This window comes from Thermomyces lanuginosus (genome assembly GCF_041956635.1).
Source record: "Thermomyces lanuginosus strain ATCC 200065 unplaced genomic scaffold VTN49scaffold_22, whole genome shotgun sequence".
NCBI classification, from domain to species: domain Eukaryota; kingdom Fungi; phylum Ascomycota; class Eurotiomycetes; order Eurotiales; family Trichocomaceae; genus Thermomyces; species Thermomyces lanuginosus.
Window position 1 is genome coordinate 733,760 of NW_027192356.1, and position 24,085 is coordinate 757,844.

The 24,085-nt window shown below is 52.3% G+C and overlaps 13 protein-coding genes across 13 annotated transcripts; 7 read left to right on the plus strand and 6 right to left on the minus strand.

Annotated features, from left to right (window-relative positions):
- Nucleotides 1–505: 505 nt before the first annotated feature.
- Nucleotides 506–1,530, plus strand: VTN49DRAFT_1192 (uncharacterized protein; the record flags this gene model as incomplete). The annotated part of the gene is made up of 2 exons (XM_069408780.1): nt 506–887; nt 950–1,530. 2 exons carry the CDS (start codon nt 506–508, stop codon nt 1,528–1,530), a joined length of 963 nt encoding a protein of 320 aa, XP_069270232.1.
- Nucleotides 1,531–3,085: 1,555 nt separating this feature from the next.
- VTN49DRAFT_1193 (uncharacterized protein) lies at nt 3,086–4,440 on the plus strand (the record flags this gene model as incomplete). The annotated part of the gene is made up of 4 exons (XM_069408781.1): nt 3,086–3,107; nt 3,172–3,193; nt 3,274–3,769; nt 3,820–4,440. 4 exons carry the CDS (start codon nt 3,086–3,088, stop codon nt 4,438–4,440), a joined length of 1,161 nt encoding a protein of 386 aa, XP_069270233.1.
- A 388-nt stretch (nt 4,441–4,828) lies between these two features.
- On the minus strand, nt 4,829–5,456 carry VTN49DRAFT_1194 (uncharacterized protein; the record flags this gene model as incomplete). Its single annotated transcript, XM_069408782.1, has 4 exons — nt 4,829–5,104; nt 5,171–5,245; nt 5,310–5,348; nt 5,424–5,456. The coding sequence occupies 4 exons, from the start codon at nt 5,454–5,456 to the stop codon at nt 4,829–4,831; spliced, it is 423 nt and encodes a 140-aa protein (XP_069270234.1).
- A 779-nt stretch (nt 5,457–6,235) lies between these two features.
- On the plus strand, nt 6,236–6,676 carry VTN49DRAFT_1195 (uncharacterized protein; the record flags this gene model as incomplete). Its single annotated transcript, XM_069408783.1, has 2 exons — nt 6,236–6,269; nt 6,330–6,676. The coding sequence occupies 2 exons, from the start codon at nt 6,236–6,238 to the stop codon at nt 6,674–6,676; spliced, it is 381 nt and encodes a 126-aa protein (XP_069270235.1).
- Nucleotides 6,677–6,735: 59 nt separating this feature from the next.
- On the plus strand, nt 6,736–7,079 carry VTN49DRAFT_1196 (uncharacterized protein; the record flags this gene model as incomplete). Its single annotated transcript, XM_069408784.1, has 2 exons — nt 6,736–6,866; nt 6,920–7,079. The coding sequence occupies 2 exons, from the start codon at nt 6,736–6,738 to the stop codon at nt 7,077–7,079; spliced, it is 291 nt and encodes a 96-aa protein (XP_069270236.1).
- Nucleotides 7,080–7,122: 43 nt separating this feature from the next.
- On the minus strand, nt 7,123–7,911 carry VTN49DRAFT_1197 (uncharacterized protein; the record flags this gene model as incomplete). Its single annotated transcript, XM_069408785.1, has 1 exon — nt 7,123–7,911. The coding sequence occupies one exon, from the start codon at nt 7,909–7,911 to the stop codon at nt 7,123–7,125; it is 789 nt and encodes a 262-aa protein (XP_069270237.1).
- Nucleotides 7,912–8,295: 384 nt separating this feature from the next.
- VTN49DRAFT_1198 (40S ribosomal protein uS12) lies at nt 8,296–8,802 on the plus strand (the record flags this gene model as incomplete). Its single annotated transcript, XM_069408786.1, has 2 exons — nt 8,296–8,554; nt 8,624–8,802. 2 exons carry the CDS (start codon nt 8,296–8,298, stop codon nt 8,800–8,802), a joined length of 438 nt encoding a protein of 145 aa, XP_069270238.1.
- A 308-nt stretch (nt 8,803–9,110) lies between these two features.
- Nucleotides 9,111–10,610, minus strand: VTN49DRAFT_1199 (uncharacterized protein; the record flags this gene model as incomplete). Its single annotated transcript, XM_069408787.1, has 3 exons — nt 9,111–9,183; nt 9,238–10,455; nt 10,513–10,610. 3 exons carry the CDS (start codon nt 10,608–10,610, stop codon nt 9,111–9,113), a joined length of 1,389 nt encoding a protein of 462 aa, XP_069270239.1.
- Nucleotides 10,611–10,998: 388 nt separating this feature from the next.
- On the plus strand, nt 10,999–12,611 carry VTN49DRAFT_1200 (uncharacterized protein; the record flags this gene model as incomplete). Its single annotated transcript, XM_069408790.1, has 2 exons — nt 10,999–12,412; nt 12,469–12,611. The coding sequence occupies 2 exons, from the start codon at nt 10,999–11,001 to the stop codon at nt 12,609–12,611; spliced, it is 1,557 nt and encodes a 518-aa protein (XP_069270240.1).
- A 440-nt stretch (nt 12,612–13,051) lies between these two features.
- VTN49DRAFT_1201 (uncharacterized protein) lies at nt 13,052–14,622 on the minus strand (the record flags this gene model as incomplete). The annotated part of the gene is made up of 10 exons (XM_069408791.1): nt 13,052–13,085; nt 13,150–13,319; nt 13,390–13,639; nt 13,695–13,835; nt 13,891–13,928; nt 13,996–14,018; nt 14,074–14,235; nt 14,298–14,383; nt 14,453–14,484; nt 14,545–14,622. The coding sequence occupies 10 exons, from the start codon at nt 14,620–14,622 to the stop codon at nt 13,052–13,054; spliced, it is 1,014 nt and encodes a 337-aa protein (XP_069270241.1).
- A 2,960-nt stretch (nt 14,623–17,582) lies between these two features.
- On the minus strand, nt 17,583–19,748 carry VTN49DRAFT_1202 (uncharacterized protein; the record flags this gene model as incomplete). The annotated part of the gene is made up of 1 exon (XM_069408792.1): nt 17,583–19,748. The coding sequence occupies one exon, from the start codon at nt 19,746–19,748 to the stop codon at nt 17,583–17,585; it is 2,166 nt and encodes a 721-aa protein (XP_069270242.1).
- Nucleotides 19,749–20,779: 1,031 nt separating this feature from the next.
- On the minus strand, nt 20,780–21,997 carry VTN49DRAFT_1203 (uncharacterized protein; the record flags this gene model as incomplete). Its single annotated transcript, XM_069408793.1, has 2 exons — nt 20,780–21,851; nt 21,906–21,997. The coding sequence occupies 2 exons, from the start codon at nt 21,995–21,997 to the stop codon at nt 20,780–20,782; spliced, it is 1,164 nt and encodes a 387-aa protein (XP_069270243.1).
- A 1,229-nt stretch (nt 21,998–23,226) lies between these two features.
- VTN49DRAFT_1204 (uncharacterized protein) lies at nt 23,227–23,910 on the plus strand (the record flags this gene model as incomplete). Its single annotated transcript, XM_069408794.1, has 3 exons — nt 23,227–23,372; nt 23,433–23,531; nt 23,595–23,910. 3 exons carry the CDS (start codon nt 23,227–23,229, stop codon nt 23,908–23,910), a joined length of 561 nt encoding a protein of 186 aa, XP_069270244.1.
- Nucleotides 23,911–24,085: the final 175 nt, after the last annotated feature.

A 24,085-nucleotide genomic window follows, 5' to 3' on the forward strand; every position in this document is an offset into this window, starting at 1 on the left:
CCCACTGGCTCTGGAAAATCAAATTTTAGAGGCTGAGTCATCATCAAAACCCTCTCTGAGTGGTCAATTTTCTGGCCACCGTTAATAGCACATTCCCACTAGAAGAGCTTATTTACGCCGCTTAGCTAACGTGGGAAAATGATCTGCCTGAGGCCGACATTGAAGAACCAGCATCGGAGGCTTAGAGAGGCTGCGGAGCTGCCCACCACTTGAACCCACCAAGGGTGAATTAAAGGATGATCGGGAGATAATTTTAACTGCTTCTGTTAAGAGCTTCCGTTGCCATGACTTTTTGGCTCGAACTGATGTGGCTACCTGTGATTTGCCGCTGATCAATCTTCTGAGACCTGGGGGTGATTCCGAAATTCTCATCCTCTGATTGCGGCTTGCCTCGCAACCATGACTCGATGCCACCGCCATTGAGCAATGTCCATTTGTATACTCTCGTTTTCCTGGGCGGAATCACTCGCTTCACCATTTCTTTTCCCCTCAATGAGCTCTCACCATGTTTGACGCCCACGCAAATGACCTCCGACCCTATTCAACCGTAATCTGGCACCGCGTGGTGCGTGCTCTGATCTATACAATCGCTTTTATCTTCCTTGTTCTCGTCGTCATCGGAAATATCTCCAACAAACCCGTGCTCAGAGAAATCTACTTCCTAAAGATAGACCTAGCCGATATCATTCCATTGTCCGTCCCAAATGCAGTTTTGATCAACAGTGTTGCGCGAAGTATCGGGTTGCATGATTTCTACCAGGTGGGCTTGTGGAATTTCTGCGAAGGATATGAAGATACAGGGATCACGACCTGTTCGAAGCCGGAGCCTTTATACGCCTTTAATCCAGTCCAGATAATTCTGAATGAGCTGCTTGCCGGTGCAACAAGTGTGTAACCCTCGATCTCGACAGCTGAGATCTCCCAGCGTACTGACAAGGAACCACTGTAGTTGCTCTCCCCGCTGAGGTGATGGACGCCTTGGAAATCGCCCGCATTGCCTCGCGATGGATGTTTGGTTTATTCCTTACCGGAACGGTGCTTTCATTCCTGGCCATCTTCATCACGCCATGGGGCACATCGTCGCGGCCCCCACAGGCAATCGCGGTGAACCCAAACCTCAACGGCCCGGTTAAACCTCACCGACGACGAACTTTTATCCTGCTTCGATCTTTCCCCATGGTTCTCTTCACCTTCGCAACGGCTCTCTGCACCGTCGTCGCTTCCGCCGTGGCCACCGTGATGTTCACCATCTTCCGAAACGTGTTCTTGGAAAACGGTGTGGATCTCAACATTCAGGCAGAACTTGGAGTGCGCATGCTGGTGTTTATGTGGATTGCGTCGGGATTCACTCTGCTGGGGTTCATCGTTCAGCTTACATCCTGCTGCTGTGCTTGCTGTGGCGGCCGCCGTGCTCGACGACAGTTGCGACACCAAGATGTCGCTGACGAGAAGACGAATGACTCGAGCTCATTTAGCTATTCGGCTGCCAACCGACGGCTAGGATGGCGAAGAACGCAGATTGATGTCTGATTGAGAACCACACTGGTCATCTTTGTATTCATTATTTTCTTCTAGCCAGACTTTTCTTTTTTCTTTTCTTTTGTCAGGGATAGACGGACAAGTTTTCTAGAAGTTCAGTTGGATTCATTGCAAATGTCATTATAGAGCAAAGCGTTGGGAATTCTTATACTGACCAATCATGACACATCGAATTCTTGTCATTGCTCTCAAGATCCTTCTCACTGCAAAGCAGCTTACCCATAACTGCTTTGAAGAAGCCTTGCAGCTGCTGGTCACGGGATGGGAACATCCGAAACGTAGTTTCCTCGGAGACGTCAAGAAATCGTAGAAAGTATCGAAAATTTCTTTCTGCCTCTGCAAAATCATTCTCTGGACATTGCGACCAGTGGAGAAGCCGTCTCGGGCACAATTTGTAATCGGTTGTCTTAGCTCTATACGGTTTCCACTGTTCCTAATGGGCCATTGTTCGAGTGTAGTGTAGTAAATCACTACTTCTGAACAGACAGAACGTTGAAGCTCCGGTTTGTACTTCTTCGTGCCACTTCGGGATGACATGGAAGCCGATCTTCTTAATTCGAACTGCTTCCGATTGATCCTTTCGACGCCGCGAGGGACTTCCAACACGCGCTGGTCTGGAGAGTAGTTCATGACCAGTGTTGAGGAGTTCAACAAACGTTTTGAGAACCCGCTTCCGCCTGTCTTGCGGCGCACTCCTTTGCAAGTCTCTCTGTTGTCGCTTCCAACTCTTCAGGCGTCGAGTTAAGGTTGTGCTCACTGCGATTGAGCCAGGCACCACGAGCTACCTGTTGCCGTATGACCTGGATTTCGGGATTGGCGTTCATGGTAGGCTTTGTGCTCCAGTACGCGTTTCGCGTACCTGCACTTGCGAAAGGCCCGCCGGTGTTTGCAATTAAAGTACTTTGTAATCTGCAGGCGGGTAGCGATCCCCCAAAACGTATAATGATCCATGGGTTGCACTCTCAAGTAGGATGTTCAATCTGGGTGCCGGACTGCACCTCATTTTGAAAGCAGTCCTCGCCGGCTGGCTCGAGTTCAACGCGGTGGTTGTACCGATATATGGAAATATACTCGGGTGGTAGGGTTGTGAAATTTGGAAATTTCACCTCGTGGGTGCCCTAAGAATCATGGCCATAGTATCTCCTGCATATTTGGATGCTGGGACTTTTGCGTTGGAGGCGTGGAAGGCGTGAAACTTATATACTGGAAAGAGGTCCTGTCAACTGCCAAGGCTCTAATCCTTTTTGGAATGGGTTTCCATATCGAGACTGTGAATTGCGTTCTGCTCTGTGAGAGGTCAAAGACTCTCCTGCCCCACCTTCCCCAAACGTTCGAGGCAATCAGAATAGGATATAAATCTGCCGGACAAGACTGTCAGAGCTTCTCACCGCCTTTCTATTATCGGCCACTAAGAGATCTTTAATCATTTACCGCCTTCGACCGTCTCCTTGACGTCTCGTACTGGGATCTGCAGCATCGCACGTTGCTTCTTGCATTTCCTCCTGGAGAGCAGTTCATTTGTCTTCATTTTTGGGTCACTGCAGTCATGAGCGTCATTTTATGTACTGGTGAGTAAATTCCCTGGAACTTCATGGTGACAGCCGGAACATATTGCTAATGGAGTGCATATAGCGGGGTATGACCATACCATTCGGTACGTTGCAGGATTGATGTAGCACCCGGGCCTATCTCCGATCGCAGTTTTCTGACGTTGCGACCTTCACCTGGGTCTAGTTTCTGGGAGGCCCTCTCGGGGATCTGCTCGCGAACCCTTCAGCATCCGGATTCCCAGGTAAACCGGCTCTGCATCACCCCAGACAAAAGATACCTTGCCGCCGCGGGCCACACTACCGTCAAACTCTACGATATCAAGTCTTCCAACCCAAATCCGATCACAACATTTGAGGGACACACAAACAATGTCACTGGTGTAGCTTTCCATTGCGAAGGCAAATGGATGGTCACTAGCTCTGAGGATGGGACAGTAAAAGTCTGGGATACGCGAACTGGCAGCTTGCAGCGCAATTATGTCCACAAGGCGCCCGTAAATGATGTGGTTATTCACCCAAATCAAGGAGAATTGATTAGCGGAGATCGCGCCGGGATCGTTCGCGTCTGGGATCTAGGCGAAAGTGTGTGCACCCATCAACTAATTCCGGAGGAGGACACAGCGGTGCACAGTGTTAGTGTCGCCAGTGACGGGTCACTGCTCTGCGCTGGTAACAAGAGAGTATGGCATATCTCATCGGCCCGAATGAACCGCTCTGACAGATGGGTTAGGGAAATGTTTACATCTGGCGCATGATCCAAGACACCGAGGTGACCCGAATTGTGCCCGTCACCATGTTCCAGGCCCACAAGGACTATCTGACGCGTGTACTTTTATCTCCTGATGTCAAGCATCTCGCAACATGCTCTGCCGACCACACCGCCAAGATCTGGAATCTGGATCCCGATTACCCGCCAGCCAAGCAAGCAGCGGCCAACCGAAACAAGCAGACCAACGGAGCTACTGCCAACGGCGACGGGCAACGACAACCTGGCTCACAGGCGGGCGATGCTTCATCTGACCAAAGCCAGGGTAACGACTTCTCCGGCGGAAACCAGGGCACATCGGCGGAATCCGGCTCTCAAGCGATGCCCATGATCCCCACACAGCCAGACGCGCCGCCAATCGATCCGAACACGCGGACTCTGTATCTCGAGCAGACCCTAGCCAACCACCAGCGCTGGGTCTGGGACTGCGCATTCTCCGCAGATTCCGCGTACCTTGTGACGGTTTCCAGCGACCATTATGCGCGGCTGTGGGAACTATCCTCAGGGCAGATTATTCGGCAGTATAGTGGCCATCACCGCGGTGCGGTCTGTGTGGCATTGAACGATTATTCCGAGCCTCGATGAATTTTACGTAGTTCTGGGTTATGTGTATAGCGACCGATGTCGAGCATGTATGTGGCGTTTGGGAGTTATGTATTAAGCGTGCCGTTATGTTGGGATACCTGAATGTTCATGCGAGTTTGTTATTCTCCATTGTTGTTCTCATTGGTAGCAATGCATGCATTACATATATTACCGTATGTTTTGAAGAGAGGTGTAGAAATTGCACGGGGAATATTAGATCTGTACATTTTGTAGCCAATACCGATCAACTTTTCGCCACTACTATATTCACAAGTAGAAGCTCACAATCCCCGACGGATAGAGAACCTAGCCAAATGCATATCCAACACCCGAATCGAAAAAGAAGGCATTCCAATCCACGCTCGGAAGGGCAAAAGCAGAAAGGCAACTAGTTCACAGCGAACCACGTCACCGTTACCACGACGTCGAGCCCCCGCTCCTCTCCACCTGGGTATTTGAAGGTCCACATGCCGTCTCGATTGACGTCCCAGTAAGCACCCGCGGCCGAGTGCAGTCCGCGCCTGCCGATGTCTCCAGAAGAAGAATCCTTGTCGACGAAACCTTGTTGGACGATTGTGCTGTTGACGGTGAAGCGGTACGGGGGTGAAGAGCCGGGTTTATCTTCGGGGGTAGTAGCGGCGATGAGGGCTTTTAGGACAGAGTTCTATCGACCACGGACGTTATATAAGCGTTCATTGTACACAGTCGAAGTAGACGCGAAGTCACGTACGATGATCTGAGAGTTCCATGATGCGACCTGCGAGTGGTCATACTTGGTGACGTCTTTGAGCGCAGTATTGCATGCCTGGTGGATGAGGGGCATTAGCTCTGCAATGCGAGACATTCTATTATTGTTTAGGGGGAAATACCTCAGTAGTAATGTTGGTGAGTTGGTCCGCGGGCACGGGCTAAAGAATCATTCAATATCATTAGCATGAGACAGGCGTATAGAGAGGCATTGAATGTCTTCGAGTGGTACGCACGAACGACGGAGATGGTGCTGGCTCGACTGCCATTTCTTCGATAATTGGAGGTCGAATTACTCAAGTCGCCCGCTCTGTGGGTATATGCGTGCGTCGCTTGTCAAGATAGAGCTAATTCACGAGATAATCAACGATCGTCGGAGCTGTGACGTCGCGTCAGAAGTGTTGAAACCCTGGAGATCGACGGAAAGGCGGGGACGGATTGGGCATAACAACATTGGCTGGCTAGCAGGGTCAGGTCTACCCAAGAAGTGCTGGTTGGACTTGATCAGGATATATGGATTGAGAAATTGACAGATAGGACTACATACATTTAATCCTTTCACCAGTTCAGCACGTTCAAGGGACAAGCTCACTCGCGGATGATGGACGCGATGGTCTTGTAATCCGAAGTGAGGACCTGGTGCCCGTGACAGAGGAGCTGTAACTGCCAAGACAGCATAACATCCAGTAATACCGAAACAGGTTAGTTCACTGGAGCTCCCGCGGAAAAACAATGATCCATATTACCTCCTGCATTGCTCCGGGATTCAGCTATGCCGTCCGCCCACGTGCAGGACCCAAGAGCGCAAAGTGGTGTTATTCAGCGGGGCTTGCCGGCTCTCCGACGCTTCTCTGACTTGGCTCTGCGTAGAGGACCAGCAATTGGGCTCCAGGAATGCTTATATAGCCGTATGCAGAGCTGATTCCTCAAGAGTTGAGCCGTAGCCGGGGTCGTTTTTCGAGCCAGACTGGGGATCGTCTGGAGCTCCTCCACCAGCACGTCATCCAATTCTCATCATTCCTCTCTCCGATCCCATTGCTTGAGACCAATGTCGAGCCAGCCGCTTCTTCAGACCGCTCCAGGTATAGTATCTCTGTGTCGAAGATCACTAGCATTTTCCGGCAGCTAACTCCTCTCCCAAGGCAAGCGCATCGCCCTGCCGACACGTGTGGAACCCAAAGTCTTCTTCGCCAACGAACGAACCTTTCTCTCATGGCTTAACTTCACCGTCATCCTGGGCGGCCTCTCCGTCGGCCTGCTCAATTTTGGTGATCGTATCGGCCGGATCTCGGCCGCCCTCTTCACCTTCATCGCCATGGCTGCTATGATCTATGCGCTGGTCACATTTCATTGGCGAGCGCGCAGCATTCGGAGACGCGGGCAGAGCGGGTTCGACGATCGCTTCGGGCCATCTGTGCTCACGATCGCGCTGTTGGCGGCCGTGGTGGTCAATTTCGTTCTGCGGATTCGGGAGCCATCCCAGTCATGAGAGTGCGGGAATGAATGGTTCCTGTTTCCTTTAGACATGATTCCTGAGGTGTTTTTGGAATGCGGAGACACGATGATGATGATGTTATAGTGTATGTGCCATGGCTTGGTTATGGGTCTTGTTACTGTACGGAGTACATCACAGCGCACGGCGTTTCTTGCCAGATTGAACCACGCTTCATCCGTTGCTTGTTTGTATCCAAGCATCAATCACAATGACACTAAGATGCAATGGTATAATTAGTGTACAAGACCATTTCCCCGTGATTAATATTCTATGGTGCTTCCGTGTTGTCCAGCCAGTACTCCGTAGTAAGGGCTGCTTTTGCGACCCTCTGTTCGAGACCGAAACTGCCCTGGGCAGTGTAGCTGCGACATTGACATTCGCAGTGAAGTGGACGTAAATATTCTGATCCGTGACTCGTGTCAGTAGTAGCGAGTCTTGCATCACCCATTCATCGACGGTGTGTCCAAACTTTCGCTCGTAGTGTCACTCCATATATCCCTGCTCTCTTTTTCGACTACGCGCATGGCCCCTGCCACTTCTTCGAGACGGGCAACAACTTCCAGCACACCATTATTGACCCTGTCGAAATACCGATCGTTCGCCTCGCGTCTTTTCCGCGCATGCTGCAGATCCTGCTCCGTCTCCGCCTCCAAGGCCCGGTACGTTGCCGTACTATCACTCGTCCCTTTTGCCGTACTTCCTGGCCCACCAGCATCCGCTCCTGCTGCATCTGGCCGTTCATCCTCATTATTCTTACTCGCATGGTCATCAGCGGCGACCACCTCATCGTCGACTTCACTCCGCGCCCAAGCCTGTGCGAGTTTCAGTTGCTTGGTCCGCAGTTCATCCATGGCCTTAGAATGTTCTTCACCAAACACATGCTCGCCCCGCATCGCGTTCAACTCAACTTCGGCGAGCGTGTTCTGCATTTCCTGCCACAACAACTCGGCACTATCCGCATCGCCGTGGGACTGTGTCCGAGTGAGAAACGGTGAAAGGCTCCGCGAGCCTTCGGTTGAGGCGACAGAGGGCCGCGAAGATCGTGATCGGCCAAAGGACGGCCGCTGTGCATTGTTGGTGCCTTGGGAGTTTGCGGTCTGAGGCGCAGCATTGGGGAGAAGCGAGTTGCTCGATGCATTGAGGGAGGGAGGGCCCTGAAATAGTGACGGGGGCGGTAATCGCTGGCCACTGGGTCGCGACAGTGGCTTTGTTCTGGGTGATACCGACATTGTGATTGGCTTTTGGCAAACCTGGTTAAATCCAGAGGAGCTCGTGAAGCTCCTGAGTCTCCGATTGTTGTATGCAGCCATGAGCGGTGTCTTATCGCCTATCGATAAGAGTAACAATGTTCGGCCCGACGTATTGCCGACGCTAATCCATTTACAGACTAGTGTATTCTACTCGCTTAGCGGATCAAAGTCAGCACACATCCACATTTTCACTACGGTTGATCTCGACTTCGGACAACCAGCGCATCACCATCCATCTAGTCGGTACGTACAGCAACGACTCTCCCTCCATCCCCCAGAGGACGAATTCCCGGAAAAACCAGCAACAATTGAGTCTAACGTTATTCCGTCCTCCAGAATCATCACCCGAGTCAGACCGTCAAGATGGGTAAGGGCAAGCCGCGTGGGTTGAACGCCGCCCGTAAGCTGCGCACCAAGCGCCGTGATGCGCGCTGGGCCGATCTGCACTACAAGAAGCGCCTCCTGGGTACCGCCTACAAGTCGTCGCCGTTCGGCGGTTCCTCGCACGCCAAGGGTATCGTGCTCGAGAAGGTCGGTGTCGAGGCCAAGCAGCCCAACTCGGCCATTCGGAAGTGCGTTAAGGTCCAGTTGATCAAGAACGGCAAGAAGGTCACTGCTTTCGGTACGAAACTATTCCAATCGACATAAAAAAAAAATTCTACGGTGGGAGTTTTGTTAACAAAGTAACTAGTGCCGAACGACGGTTGCTTGAACTTCATCGACGAGAACGACGAGGTCCTCCTGGCCGGTTTCGGTCGTAAGGGCAAGGCCAAGGGTGATATTCCCGGTGTGCGATTCAAGGTCGTCAAGGTGTCGGGTGTCGGTCTGCTGGCTTTGTGGAAGGAGAAGAAGGAGAAGCCTCGGACGTAAAAAGTTTTATGCCCCAAATCAATCTGTGTGTCAATTCTTTGGGAAAATGGGAACGGTTTAGAATTTGAGTTATGACCTGTTTAAATGGAGTCCATTTTCTCTGGAAGAATCAGAGAACGCATTCCTGGCCCGGTTGATGAATAGAAACATGAGTTGCAATACTCAGATAGCACCTATCGAACAGGCCTGCTATGAAACAATGGAACGAAATTACTATTGTCTACTGAATTGTAGTGAAAGAGTAAGATTCTCATGCCCGGCATCATCCCATTGTCGTTCATTCATAAGCTACTCCTGTCTAAAAACTCCTACAACGTGATATCCTCCTTCCGATAATGATCTGACAAGATGCGGTACAAGTACGACGGTGCATGGCCGCCACTATTTGAAATGGTTAGCACTTCCTCAGGTCTAGGGGATTCAAGAGACACGTACAGATTCGTGACGTAAAGATCAACCAGCTCCGCTGGGACGTAGTCATAAAGAGGGTTCTCAACATCGATCCGGTCGACGACATCTCCTTCCTCGTAACCAATGACCTTGCTCGGGTCGCCGTGCTCGATCAGCGACTCGATGTCGAATGGATAGACAGGACTGAGCTTGTAGACACCGCTGACCACGACCACGGGCGCTTGGTGCACCTTGGCCGCGCGCGCAATCATGCGCGTACCGGCGGCCGCGATCAGCCCGCCGTTGGCCAAGACCGAGTGTGTACCCAGGATGACCTTGTTGACGCGTGACATGATGGCGAACACAGCGGAGTCAGGGATCAGGATAACCGTGATTCCCAAGGCAATCAGTGGTTTCTGGAACGACTCCGCAGAGAGGTTCTCCTCGTCGCCTTCGGCGTTCCCGCTGACTCTCGCATGCGTCGCAGTGTGGTTGTTTGGATAAGACTCTGCGTGGATCACGGTGAACTTGCGCTTTGCGGCAGCCTTGAGGAGGAACTTTTGTACTGTGGTGGAGGACGTATAGGTGAGGATCACCTCGTTCGAGTGGATATGCTCCAGCGCGTAGCCGGCGATCTGGTCGTCGACCTGACCGAGCTCGTCAATGATCTCCCCAATCCCGTCCAGCACCTCGGCGCGGACATCCTTGTGCTGGCCGCGTCCTCGTCCGGACGGCGACACCGTGCCGGGTGAGCTCGGAGCGGGCGACTCAGCCTCCGGATGCTGCAGTAGACTGAACATAGAGACAACGGGCGGCGCCTGAACCGACCCGAACGAGGTCAACGGTGGCCGGGATGACGAGCGTTCCGACCCTTCAGGGCGCACAGACAGTAGGTCCCGGTCCTGAATGGGGAGTGCAAACTCATCGCCGCCGCCGTGTACTTGTGTTCGAGCCGGCGAATGACTCTCTGCCCCGCGAGGCGTGTGCGGCCGACTGTCAGAGCCGGCCTCGCTTGTTACCAGCGACTCTGCATCTCGCTCATCCTCGGCCTCGTCGCGAATCAAGCCCAGCACACGCCGCACAATATTCCCCACGACCAGCTCCCGCGGCTGGGCGGCCACCAGCCGTCTACCCACACTCCGGACTCGCTCGATCAGCTTAGCCGCATCGGTTGTTCTAAACGCGGACACCACTCGTAGCAGTAAATAGGCCGTTGCAATGGCACATTGTCGGGACAAGCGAATCTGTCGTCGTTTCAACAGTCTGCAAAGGCGGGGTCAGTTTGCGCACTAAGGTCGAGTCAAGGGAGTTGGCACCGACGAAACAAGGTTGTCTATGGAAGTTTCGATCGGGTTTGTCTTGAGCGACTTGAGAAAGGATTGGAGCCCTGGAGTCAGGGCGGCCGAATCGGAGACCATGGAGGCGGACGCAGTTGAGGATTAATCGGTGGGTTTTCAGTAGATGTCGTGTTCAAAAATTCAAAGAAATCCCGATCATTGACAGCTCCAAACTTCAAGCCTTTTTTTTCCCGTGCCAGCAACCAATTCCGATCACAACTCCTGCATCTCCTCTCCTCTTTGAGGAAAACTATCCAGTTCTTCTTTGACACAAATCCTCGTCTCCCCACCTACGATTGGTTCGTCCACGCTTTCACTGCGGCTTAGATTGTTGTCATGTTTGTTTGATCCTCGGCTTCTCCATATTCTCCCGCCCCAATTTCAATAGCCTACCGTACTACGCTCCAGCTCCAGAAACTGTAGTCCGGCTCGCGTGTCGCAGCTCCGTCCTCATGGCCGAGACTGGAAGATGAACTCCCTGAATTTCCTGTCCTCCCGCGTCATAGGACAGAGTGCACCATCCATCCAGCAGCGGCAGCGCTCGCATTCGCACAGCGACGCCTCCCCGGCCAGCGTCCGCGGAGATTTGTCCAAGACCCGTTCGAAAAGCGAGCAGTACCTCGGTTTCAGTGATGCTGACAGTGAGCCCAATGTCTCCGAGTCCTCGACGAGCGCGTTCATGAGCGATGGTGCGACGGACCTGGACGAGAAGACTCCCTTGCTACGAGAGGTCCGAAAGGATGTGATACTTGCATCCCCGAATAGATTATTCCTCGCAGCGCAACGGCTGTTTGACGCAATCGCAGAGACGATCAAGTTGATCTTATCGACTCTGGCTGCCCCAGGGGTTTACATTGTCCGATGCTTTCGAGACGAGGAGAGTGGACAGTATTCTCCGGTCGTGCCATTGCGGAAGATTCGGCGTGCCATGACAACGCGACGAACAGAGGGTGAGAGGAGGGCGCGGGGCGTCTCCGAGAAATCGGGCACTCGACGACGCGGTCATGGCAAGAAATTGAGGCACTCCCCGTCTCGTGAATCCATTACCTCGTCGACGTCCGACTCGGACGGGGACCGCCGATCAACACGTTCATCGGGTGGAACAGGTTCGCGAAGCGCCCGTTCTAAGTCTGCGGATGGCGAGTCGGCGGACGGCGGAAAGATGCCGCGTCGGTCAATACGTATCAAATTGCACAATGAGGATACGAAACGGGAAAAGAAGCGGTCCCAAAGTGAATATACGCGTCAAGGATCTGAGACTCAGCCGTCCGCCGACGCAACTGCCATCGCGGCGGAGAGTCTCAAGTCGCCCACTTCTCCGTCAGCCCATCACCGACTTACGAAGTACCCGAATGCGGCGGTGCCTCTGCCTCCGCGGCCGCTGGTCCCAATGCGACAGCCCTCCTTCTCGTCATGGAGCGGAGGGCGCTCGTCACGGCTACCCCAGAAGACGCTGGTGCTGGACCTGGATGAAACGCTAATCCACTCGCTGGCGAAAGGCGGGCGCATGTCGAGCGGGCACATGGTCGAAGTCAGGCTGTCTACACCGGTCACGGCCTCGGCACCTGGCGAGCCGCCGACAACGATCGGGCCGCAACACCCGATCCTCTACTACGTGCACAAACGGCCGCACTGTGACGAGTTTCTGCGGAAGGTGTGCAAGTGGTACAAGCTAGTCATCTTTACGGCGAGCGTGCAGGAATACGCGGATCCCGTAATCGATTGGCTTGAGCAGGAGCGCAAGTACTTCCAGGCACGGTATTACCGCCAGCACTGCACGCAGCGCAACGGGGCTTTTATCAAGGACTTGAGTTCGATCGAGCCGGACCTCAGCAAAGTAATGATTCTAGACAACAGTCCGATGAGCTACATCTTCCACGAGGGTAAGTTCCTATTCTTTATCACAAACATACCAGATTTCCTGACGGAATTCCCCCAGACAATGCCATTCCAATCAAGGGCTGGATCAGCGATCCAACGGACTATGGTTTGCTCAATCTCATCCCGATGCTCGAGGCCCTGCAATACGTGACCGATGTACGAGCATTCCTCGGCCTCAGACGGGGAGAAGCAATGGGGTAGTCCTTGAGCACTCTCCAATTCCCCCTGACTCGATTCCTCTCAACAAGGTTTGTCGAAATTTCCATTCCGGTGTTGGTCTGCATGTGCGCATGTCTGCGTTTGTGTAAAGGATTGTTCTTGCTTTTTTCCCGCATACTATCGGTTTAATTCTATGAGCCTTTAAGTGTTTGAGCTGCGTATTGGCAGTTGATGTGCATGGAGTTCACTGCAATTCTTCGTTGAAAGTTTGTTGTTTGTAGGTTCTACGTCTCGTTGTACTTACTCGTTGGCACAAAGCATGAAGCACGCGCTCTGTCAAACTAACGAAATGAGATTTTAATTTGATGTTCATGCGCTGTACAGTAACTTTCAAGAAGAATTGATGAATGAACTCCTGCGTCTGAGAGGCATGATATTATCCTATAAATAGGCAGTATTGTCTATGACGGATTTCACCTGGGTTAATTCTCAGGACGCTGGCCGTAAACGACAAAGCTGCAGGAGTGTCATTCATAGTTAGCAGGGGTGTTTGCTCAGAAGCTATGTGAAGAATACTCACAAGTTGAACATTGCGTGAATGTTGCGGTTGCGGCCGTCTGAAAGGGCCTGACCGGCAAGAATGGTGACTTCCTCCTTGGCCCAATTCTTGAAGCGCGTCAAAACGGCCAGGGCACCTGCTTCGAAGCCGTTCGCTTCACCCTGAGCCTGGTTCCAGGCACCAAGTTTCTTCTGTACGAAAGAGGTCAGTAAGCGAACCCCATAATTCGGGGACGAAAGACGGAAAAAAAAAAAAACTGACAAGATGTTTATCCTTTGGCCAGACGCCGTAGGGAATGACAAATTTCTCCACGTGAATGTTGACAAAGCCAGCGTCCTTGAACCATTGCTCCAGCTTGGGTCCAGGACTGACATGATAGCCGGCCGACTCGAACGCGCTGCCGACTTCGTCGTAGTACTTAAGGAAGCTGGTGCCATTGATGCTGCCGTCTGGGGAGGTGGGGTAGAGGTCCCAGTCTTGGAACTCAACCCAGCCGCCGGGCTTAACTGATCTGCTTCCCATTAGAGAGAACTCATAGCAGAGGCGGGGAGTCACGGTGGAAATACTGATAGCTCTGTCTGATCACCTTTGCATAGTCCCTAATCGATACGGCCAGGAATCGCGCATGAATAAAGTCAAATGGGTTGCGTTCATACGCCCAGTCCGACTCGATATCGTCTACCAGGAACTTTACGTTCGGAGGAACCCTGTCAAGAGGCGTCAGTCGAGGGACATTCCCACGGATTCTTAGGTCCGACTTACAGAGTCGGCTGGGTGGCGCTCAAGTCACAACCGATCACCTAGATCAAACAGATTTCAGTCTCAGCATGCTTAACAATCTGAGTCGCTCTCGAGAGTATTTGTTACCTCGGCCTCTGGATGTTGGTCCGCTACAATGAGTCAGTATCCCTATCCTGCATTGTCCAGTCCTAGCAACAAACTTACCAAAATCAATGGCCCAAACGCCTGTGCCAGTTGCGAGATCAATAACCCGCTGTGGGTTCTTAATCGGGGCCAAGTAGAGTTTCCTGTTCAGCAGCAGAAGAAAAAGCTCGTGCAACATGTCCAACCGGTCGTTTTCTGTTTCATCGTTGGGGAGCAAGTACGCTAGAAAACAATGATCAGTTTACAGGTATTGGATGGATTGGCAAGGTACAGTCAGCCCTTACACCCATCGCGGAACCTATGGTATCGACGGCCATTCTCGTGCCGATAGTCAATGACCGAGGAGGTCAGGGATGCGGTGTACGACGATCTATAAGCCGAAGGACATGCGTGAGCATGGCTTTTGTGATGCAAAGCGCCATGGTGTCATATCACGTACAGTTCATCGCCATAAGCCGAGTCGTTCTCATACTGTACGACTCAACGTAAGCAACACCCCCTGATGCACCCCGCAGCTGAGCGCTACCATACCGAGTTGTCTACTTCAACGTTGGTCGGAGCCTGATCAGTGGTGCTGACTGCTTGTTCCTGAGTGGATGCCTCCGCCATGGCGAATTAATTATCCGCTGAATTGCAGGAAGACCGATAATTGACAGATCACACGCTCAAGACCACAAGATAATGAAGTTCACGGTAGCAGGTTGGACTGTTTCGCAAAGTTTGGCACATCAGCCAACAAGGTTTAGCAGTACGGAGTAACTTGCTCCTCAACAAGCGCCTTGTACTCTGGGCTCAGTACTCCGTATATATATATTGGCAAGTGGACAAAATTCAAAAATGGAAGCTCTAGCCCTCCCAGAGTGCCGCTGCATCTCTACCAAAACAGTAACAGAGGCGACCGGCTAGTGTACATGGTGACAAGGGTATTGTGTCCTTATGAGAATCAGCGACAGGGGTCTGGCCGGGACTTTTCCGAGATTCAATTTTGCGTTGGCTCTTAACCAAATCAAGCATTTGATGCATTTCAGTATGCCGACGATGAGTTATGCAGTGCATCGCAGTCCTGCCAGTAGTTTGGACGTCTGCATTCGAAAAATGTGTCCTCTGCCTGACATCACCATTTATAGTTAGCTGGCGCTTACAACTGGAGTGTGTGGAGTGGTACCTCTGGCTCGTCTAAAAAGCGAATTTAACCGAAGGCTGGAAACAACGTGCCATGCGGAGTAAGCACTCACACTAACTGAACGTTGAATGTAGCGGCTTGCTAGGCAAACCAAGTGGGGGCACGGTAAAAAGGACTGAAAGACTGAAATATTCCGTCTGGGGCAAATTGATCTCGAATCAAAAGGTAAACTTCTTAGCAAGCAGAAGAGCAATCGTGAGCTCACAACTCAGTAGGCTACGCTTTCTGAGGAGTCCAAGATTTGACGAGTAGTGGATTGCATAACGAGGATACATAAGAACACCCTGCACTTGAGTCCCTTTTTCACTCCGTTCTTGGTTAGGACATGGGCACCTGATCTCAAGACCGGGATCACCAGATGATGAACTACAGACTTAACCAATCATTGTGCAAGAGAGTTGCGATTGGGCCGACACTTTCAGCAAGACCCGGTGTCAATAACATGGGATCCGAGCCCTAGTTTTAAACACGAGTGAATCGATGGTAGTTGCAGATTCATCTCCTCCAGGACCACTCACAGATGTCAGAGGAAGCCTAAAGCAAGCATCAAATTCTACAATATTTTTGATTAGTACGCACTATTAATCACGCAATAGGGCTAATTCTACCGCACTACGCAGTATGCCAATTCACTTCTCTGGGAGCGTACTCGTACAAGATCTCATTGTGAACATGAACATTTAGCACACCAATTGGATAGTACTGCTAGATGAGTGCGGCTACAAGTACTGCGCTCAGTATTGCAGTGTCATGCCTGCGCCAGGGGTAATCTGGTCGAGGGGAGGCACTGGGATGAACATCAGAAATGTAGATGCCGAGTGACAGCTGTATTGTTGAAGTTCTGTCCTGAGTATAGTCCTACTGTTCGACCTAATTCCACCTCCTCCAAAGATGATGCTGTATACTCGAACGTCTGCTTATCATTCTCGGTTCCAAATAGTATAATACTATTCTGAGCGTACGCCACAATTCTGGGCTGGTTTCTCGATTTCAATGGCATAAAAATCGACACTCAGGGCCTTCAGGAGTCAAATATGTAGCTGATTAGTGCCTTTCTGGCATTATTAAGGCAAAATGTGGAGCAGTTATGGCTGGCGAACCCCTCAACCCATAAACGCCGTAGAATATATTACCGAACATCAAGAAAATGATTCTTGAAGTCAATGCAATACCTTGAACACTGCTAACCTACCTATATAAAGAAGCATGAATTTTTAAACGGGGCATTTGGCGTACATACAGAGTGGCCATGCTGTAGATAAGTATGGAGTATCTGGTGGGTTTTGTATGGATACAATACTATCCAATAGCTCTACACGTCCAAGGCCCTCACACTCATGTGCGTTGCCGGTTGGTCGGTCAACAAGATTGCAGAAGCCACTAAGATTCATGAGCGGACTCTCAAACGAATTAAAGCTCGAGCTCGCCAACGGGAATTCGAACCCGCAAAAGATCCGAGGATCAAGGAGGAATATGTCTTGGACGGAGTGAGAAGTGGACGTCCAAGAAAGCAACAGCCGGTTGAAGAACAGAATCCATCAATTGATGCGGTAGGAGAAGAAGCCCTGGAAGACACGGAAGAAACACTTGAGTGAGTTCTTCTTTATTTTCTTTTGCCCCTGTTATTTTATAACTCGATACTCTTGCGTCTTGATATTGCGCACCGGTACTCTTCCGACAAAGCTCGAGTAGGTCCTTTGAGGCTCTGCAACTGACCGAAACAACGGACGCTAGCGAACGGAAAGAATAGTCCTGAGCGACAAATGGCGGCTTATGACGGGCCGCTGACAAGTGTTCTGCTTTTACCACAGAATTTTCAGAAAACTACTCATGCACTTGCGTCCTATCACTTCGACTCCGGAGTAATCTCCTCAATTGATGTTGAGTGGTAGCTTCGGCGACGCAGTTGGATCATGATCATCATCAAGTGATGGCGAAACTAGCTTGCGATGATCCCGGTGGTTCATACAGCCATGGAATAGACTCTTTCGAAAGACGGTGGAAGTGACAAGGCATCAAGCGTGCTAGTGACACTGCCTTGGAGGAATGCACGCCACGTTCAAAACGCCTTGGATCGACCACAAGGACAGGGCCGCAGTAACGGTCGGGCGGGCCATTCAAGAGAAACTCCATGCTACTCATATTTGCTGGCTGAAAGGGGGGTGTTGTGATGAATATCCGGAAACATAGATCTCGAGTGATAACTGTACAGATGGACTGCTATCTACAACATAAATCAATATAAGCAGCCTTTGCTTGTTGTTTGCGATCTTAAGGAACCCATCTGCCAGCCCTGACGACCGCAACGCCAGATCATGAAGGGAAGCAATTGTCAGTCAAGGGCGTTGGAGAGCCCCCCGGGGGCTCTCTACTTGTGTGCAATTGCTCACTGTTGTCCTGCATCCAGGCGGAGTGGCTTCGCCCGTTCATTGCTCCGACGATGTCGCCTCTTCAGAGATCGAAGCCGTTCCGACATAGGCTGGGGATCGATCCGGCAACGATGAAAGTCAATAATGAGGACCCGACCCAATTCCTCATTCCAGAGCATGTTACCCAACCTCAGATCCTCATGCACCACCCCACACAAACGAAGCTCATCCTTCGATCGCGAAATCTCTCGACTCAGCATTGGGTTGTCGTCGACAGAGGCAAATTTTTCGCCGCCCCAACCCATCAACAACATATGTCGAATGCTGCCAGCGCCGTGCAGAAAATAGGTTAGGGCCATATCAATCGCCCCAAGGAACACCGGAACCGCCGATCCCTGCACTTTCTGGAGAATCCTGTAGATCTCTGCTTCCCGGGAGACCTGCTTCCAGAGAAAAGACGTGGTGCCCTTTCCAACGACGGTATAACCGTAGGTGGCACATGTAATTTTGAACGGCGCTCCGTAGGATCCGCAACCGCCCATGGGCGTGCAGTAGTGCTCCGGATCCCGATCAAGCTGCTGCTTCAGCAATTGCACGAGTTGCGTTGCATCGATCCGGTGCTGGTCGCCGTCAGCCCCTTGCCGATGGAGATCAACATTGGGGCAGGCGTTGTCCAAACGACCACCTTGTCGCAACCCGAGAAGGCATCGCTGCGTGCAGAAGCGGTTCGCATGCTTGCGCCCCTGACCGTGTTGTTCGCCGGTGGACGCTTCTGTGGAACGCTTTGAGGATGCCTGCTGACCCGATGAAGACGACACTTGGCTGAATCTGCGCTTGCGGCCCTGCGCTGCCGGAACATCGTCTGAGTCGTCGGAACTGCCGGTGTGGAGCGGCGGAGAGGACTCCTCCGGAGGCCGGCGGGTAACGATGTGATGGTCCCCCGCGACGCGCTCCGATGGTGATGATGAGGGCAGATATTCCAAGCTCGAGCTCTGGTGGTCCGAACTGGACGGCGTGCCTGGCGGGTCTGTGTCAGGAACCTGCGCCCACATGCAATCAAGGTGTTCTCCCCAAGTCCGAAGACGTTTTTTTGCTTCATTCCGCCATTTCTGATCTCGGACGGTGGATCGACAGCACATCAGGCAAAAACAGAGGACTCGCGCGATCGACGTCTTCTCGATCTCAATCTCAGCGCCTCCTCCGCTGGCGTCCACATTTGGCTCGCAAATATAGTAATACAGCTTCCAGAACTCTTTTTGGGGCACGTGAAGGAACACATAAGCGAAGCCATTCGAAATGTAAGAAAACTCCAAGCCCTCCTCTATCATGACGCTGTATTCTTGAGCCAGGAGCGCCCCGGTCCTAGATTCTGCGGAGGTCTTTGTCTGTCCGCCCTCATCGGTCGGGATGGTGTTTTTCTTGACGATCTCCTCCACAAAATTCATATCTCGGAGCCCAGCTTGGAGATACTGCACGTCGAGCTTATGTGGCGGCTTGAGCTCGGCCGTTGTCAATAGGCAGTCGGCATTGTCGTCCGTTCGGTGGAAGCAATACCAATCTGGCCGGGGCCGCGTGCCGGACTGATCATCGCCTTGCCCCTCATCGTTCTCCAGGGATCCGGCGTCGTTTTTCTGGAATCTAACGTTGTCAGGCAGCCGGAATTGCTCCCTAGCGTCCGGGAGCTTTGACAACTCTTGGATAATGGCCGCGGCCGGCTTTACCACTGCCATATGCTCGTATCGATCAAGGTCATCCTCGCTGCGTAACGGCTGGGCAACAACGTCGTTGAAAAGGCCCTGGAGACGGGCCACGGAATGGAACAGCCGAGGAGGGTTTTCGCCCGCCGGCCTCAGAAAGCCGCACACATCATGGAAGATTTTGGCCATCTCCTCTGGGAAGTCAGACCAATGGCAGAGTTCTTCTGGGCAGAGTTTCTCCCGGCGTGCCGCAATGGTCCCTCGTGTGGATTCAGCGTGCGCACCAACCTGTAGCGGCCGCGACAACAGATCATGGGCAAGGCGCAAGAGCTCGTCAAATGTCGTGGGTCGGACTTCTTCATCGGCCCTTTTACGTCGCTTGGACTCTTCCTCTAGTTGTCTCTCTTTTTCGGCCAGTTGTCTCTCCAAATACTCTACTCTTCGTTGGAGGTCGTCATGGTTGGATGAACGACTGTCTTCGACCATAGCGGATCGCAACGGGCTTGGTGGAAGTGTAGTTCAACGTACGGCTGGATGTTGGTGACTGAAAGTGTGCAGATGAGCAAGTCGAAACCCCGAAAGTGCTGAATCTGATGCGAGAAGAGCTAACCATCGAAGACTGAGGCTTATGAGGATTATTCCTTCCTTTTCCTCTCCGTTCCAAACAAGCAAGCACAAGTAGCACACCCAAAAACAAAAGGGAAAAAAAAAAAAAAANAAAAAAAAAAAAGACCTCGGTGCCGCTCCGAATCTGAATGCCTTATACATTTAATGGCTCTATCCTAACCCTAATGGCCTGAAAGAGTCGTCGGCATCTAGGGCACGGAATTCAATACCGTTACTCCACAAGCGAGAATCACGTATTTTGGACAAGATACCGTCAACTGTGAGTCAGAAATCATGGTCAATCACTAACTTAACATAACATCAAATAAGCGTCTCGAAATGAGCTAAATGAATCTACTCTGTACCATAATTTGCAATGCAGAGTGTCCCTATCCTTGATCTTCTCCTCCAAAAGATGTAAATCTGTCTCATGATCTATCGCCACCTACTCCTCTCTTCCCGAACCCTCCGCATGCGGAAATCCAGCGACCTCGACGTACTCTACCATGGGAACACCTCTTCCACGTGCACGAGCCGTTGAGTAGGTGTACCAAGTTTGTCGTTTGGCATACAGCACCGCGAGTACTCACGTCATCCCAATAACACGGAGTTTGGGGAGATGTTGAAACACTGGAAGAGGAGTACCTGGACAATAGAACGATTTGATATGGCATGGGAGTGGGAAAGGTGACAGCATGGATCATGCCAGAACGAAGCAGTTGTGTTGGGTTGGCATTGGGTTGGCATGGGAAAGTTGGCGTTGCGAATTCATATTGGGAATGCGCAGGGTACAGTTATGGTTTCCTTCTAGCGATATCATTTTTGTTGCCCTGGTTATCTGCATTCCAAAGACGGGCTCTAGTCATGAGTAAAATTTTTTTTTTTTTTTTACATTACAACTCATAACAGTTTTATAGTCCCTTGGCCTTACAGGCCTCAGGATACGCCTCCTTCAACGCCGCAATGGCCTTGTCAATGTCATTGCGCTTGGGATCGGTGACGCTGACGCCCATATGGCCGAAGCGTATGTACAGAGGAGCAATCTCCTTGTGAAGCCCACCGGCGAAGATGACGCCGCGCTTGAGCAGGAGCGGGAGAATGTCCGGCGCAGTGAGGCCGTCCGGCAGGCGGATGGCGGTCATGGCATGCGCCTGGCACTCGGGCTTGGTAGCGAGCTGCTGCAAACCAAGCTCGGCGACGGCAGCCTTGACCTTGTCGGAGGCGCGGACATGTGCAGCAAAGCGCTCCGCGAGCGGGGTGGATGTGAGTTGGCGCAGAGCCGTGTTCAAAGCATGGATGAGTTGGGTCGGCGGAGTAGCAAAGTAGGACGGCTTGCCCGCCTCGTAGTTCTGCATGATCGGCATCCAATTGGCGATGGAAGCGTAGTAGGACGCGGGCGGCGATTTGCGCGCGCGGAAGGTCTCGATGGCACGGCCGGACATCATGACGATGCTAAGGCCCGGCGGGCAGCCGATGGCCTTTTGGCTGGCCGTCAGCACAACGTCGAGACCCCAGGCGTCAAAGGCAATCTCCTCGCAGCCCACGCTGCAGACGCCGTCGACCACGACCAGCGTGTTCGGACTGACCCGGTGCACCAGCTCGGAGACGGCTCGGATGTCGCTGAGCACACCCGTCGACGTGTCGACATGGGTGATGGTGATCAGCTTGTATGGTGTCGCCTTGAGCTCGGCCTCAATCTCCTCCAGCGACGGCCGATCGCCGATCGGCGCCTTGAGCTGCTTCACCCGCGCTCCATATGTCTCCAATGCGGCGGCGAACGAGTCTCCAAAGTATCCCGTGTGCAAGACGAGCGCGTTCTCGCCCTTCTCAATCAGGTTGGCGCTGACCAAGTCCCAGCCGAGGGTTCCGCTGCCGGAAATAATGAAGGGCTGCGAGGCGGGATCGGTGGTTTGGAAGAGTTTCCGTGTGAGTGTCAATGTCTCGCCAAAAACCTTGACGAACGCGGGGCCGACATGGCTCTCCCTGCAATTTCTTAGTCATACCTTTTTACGTCGTCATTTGGAATGTGGGACGTACGCATAATGCGACATGGACTTGAGAACCTCATCGTCGAATTCGATGGGCCCGGGGATCAAAAGCGTATCATGAGGAGCCTGCACCGACGACATCTTTACAACGCGTTGCTGAGAGGGCACTGGTGGTGAGGGGTCGAGTAATGTCGGCGGGGAGGGAGGGTTATATTCGATGTCATCGGGTTCCGCCGAGGATCTCTCGGACGAGAACGGAGTGTTGAGGTTGGGTAGCGGGAGAAGCTGGTTCAGGTGTCTGGAAATCAGGGAAAGGCGGGGGTTAGCCCGCCGGCCGTTGGACGCCAGGGCTGCGAGTTGTCCGCGGCCTGAATCGAATCCAGGCCGCGAGAGACTGACGTTTGCGTGGTAGTAACTAGCAAGGGTACCCTCCAAAAGTATATCTAGTATTCGTACGAACACGGAAGGTTAGGATTTTCGGAGACGATGAATCAAAGAGCGGTCGGAGTTTCTCTCCGTTTCTACCAACTAAAGCCACTCCGCTTATATATCCAGCAGTCCGTTTCGACTCCAATTCTGTTCAATTCCTGGCTCCCGTATTATCCCCTTTGTTTCTCCGGCCTCGATTCTCACCGGCGGCGTTCTCCGCAAGCGATTTGGAGCGTTGAGTTGCTCTGTCGGGAGAGCTCGGTGGCATAGCCGAGTCTATTTTTCGTTCCTGAGGCGCCATTCGTCAGGGACGCGATCGGAATCTGTGCCGACTACCCATTCATGATTGAATGCAGTACTTTGTAGTTGAGTCAATTGAACCCCAATAATGTCCCTCTCTCCAACCGTCACCCGTCGAGTACAATCGATGATCCCCCTCATTCCACTCTCCTTCCCAAACGCAGAAAGCTTCATCAGGAAGCAATGGCCAATGCAACGTGATTGGCCCACGACAGGGTCCAAGTCAACTGATCTGGGGTTCACTCTGATCGTCCAATCAGATGCCTCGCCCCGGCAAACCCAACCCTAGAATAGAACGCAACCTTCCCGAACAGCTTCACCAAAAGTGAAACCTCTGAGACAGAAAAAAACCAATCAATTCCTGCCATTTCCAGAATTCCCCAGGAGAATCGACAGAACAGTAGAGCTTGTCGAAGCCGCGGCCTTACCTAAAACAGAAGAATGGCAACAGAATACTCCAGAAAGGTCAACCCAGCAACTGCAAGGGGGGGTGGCATCCATGCCATACTTTAATCTGAGACCTCGCCCTGAGCTCTCTCTTTCCCCTACTCGTACTTCTTCTCCAGGACTGAAAGCTCTACGCACAGGAAGGAATCTGTTGAGTATTTCACAGATTCGTAGTCCTCTTTGACCAAAGCACAATGCACGTCTCCATCCGCTCCATCGCCCTCTTCGGCGCCATCGCCCTGAGCGGCCTCGTCGCGGCCCAAGACACGGGCTCTGACTCCGGCTCCGACTCGGGCTCCAGCTCCGGCTCGGGCAACGGCAAGAAATGCGCGGCCCAAAAGTACCTACCCTACCCACTTTCCCCCAGCTTCTTATGACGAAGCTAACCGGGGCTACTTAGCATCGTCGACGCATGCCTTGAAACCACCCAGCCCCAGCTCGATGCCTGTGAGGCAAATGACTGGGATTGCCTCTGCGAGCAGTCCAACAACGTCCTGACGTACGTCTCCCCTCTCTACCCCTCCCTTTTCTAGCGAATTCACGCTCATATGGTAATGAATAGTTGCTACAACAACTGCCCCGGCCACCCCGACCAGTTCGGCGCCCAACAGGCCAAGCAATCCTACTGCAACGCTGCCGAGGCGCAGTCTCCCAAGTCGTCGACCACCACTGCCTCCGCGACCACCTCGACGTCGGAGGCGACGAGCACCGCGAATGCTGAAAAGAGCAGCGACAGCGACAGCAGCGATGATGCCGACGCGGAGGGCTCCTCGGATGATGACACTGACTTTGCAGTCCCGCTGCATGGCTCGCTCAATGATGTCGTGAAGCTTGCGGGTGCGATGGCCGGGTCGGTCGCCATGCTTGGACTGCTGTAATCTTTGCTAGCTCAGGATTTACGCTATGTATTATTGACCAGGTTTAATTGACAATTAATGCGCATGTACGGAGTAGGGTATTCCTTTAATCAATAATAATTCGAAAAGGGAAAAAAAACAAGGTAACTACATGTCAAAATCCGCCAATAATTGATTAACGAAATGCTACTGTGTA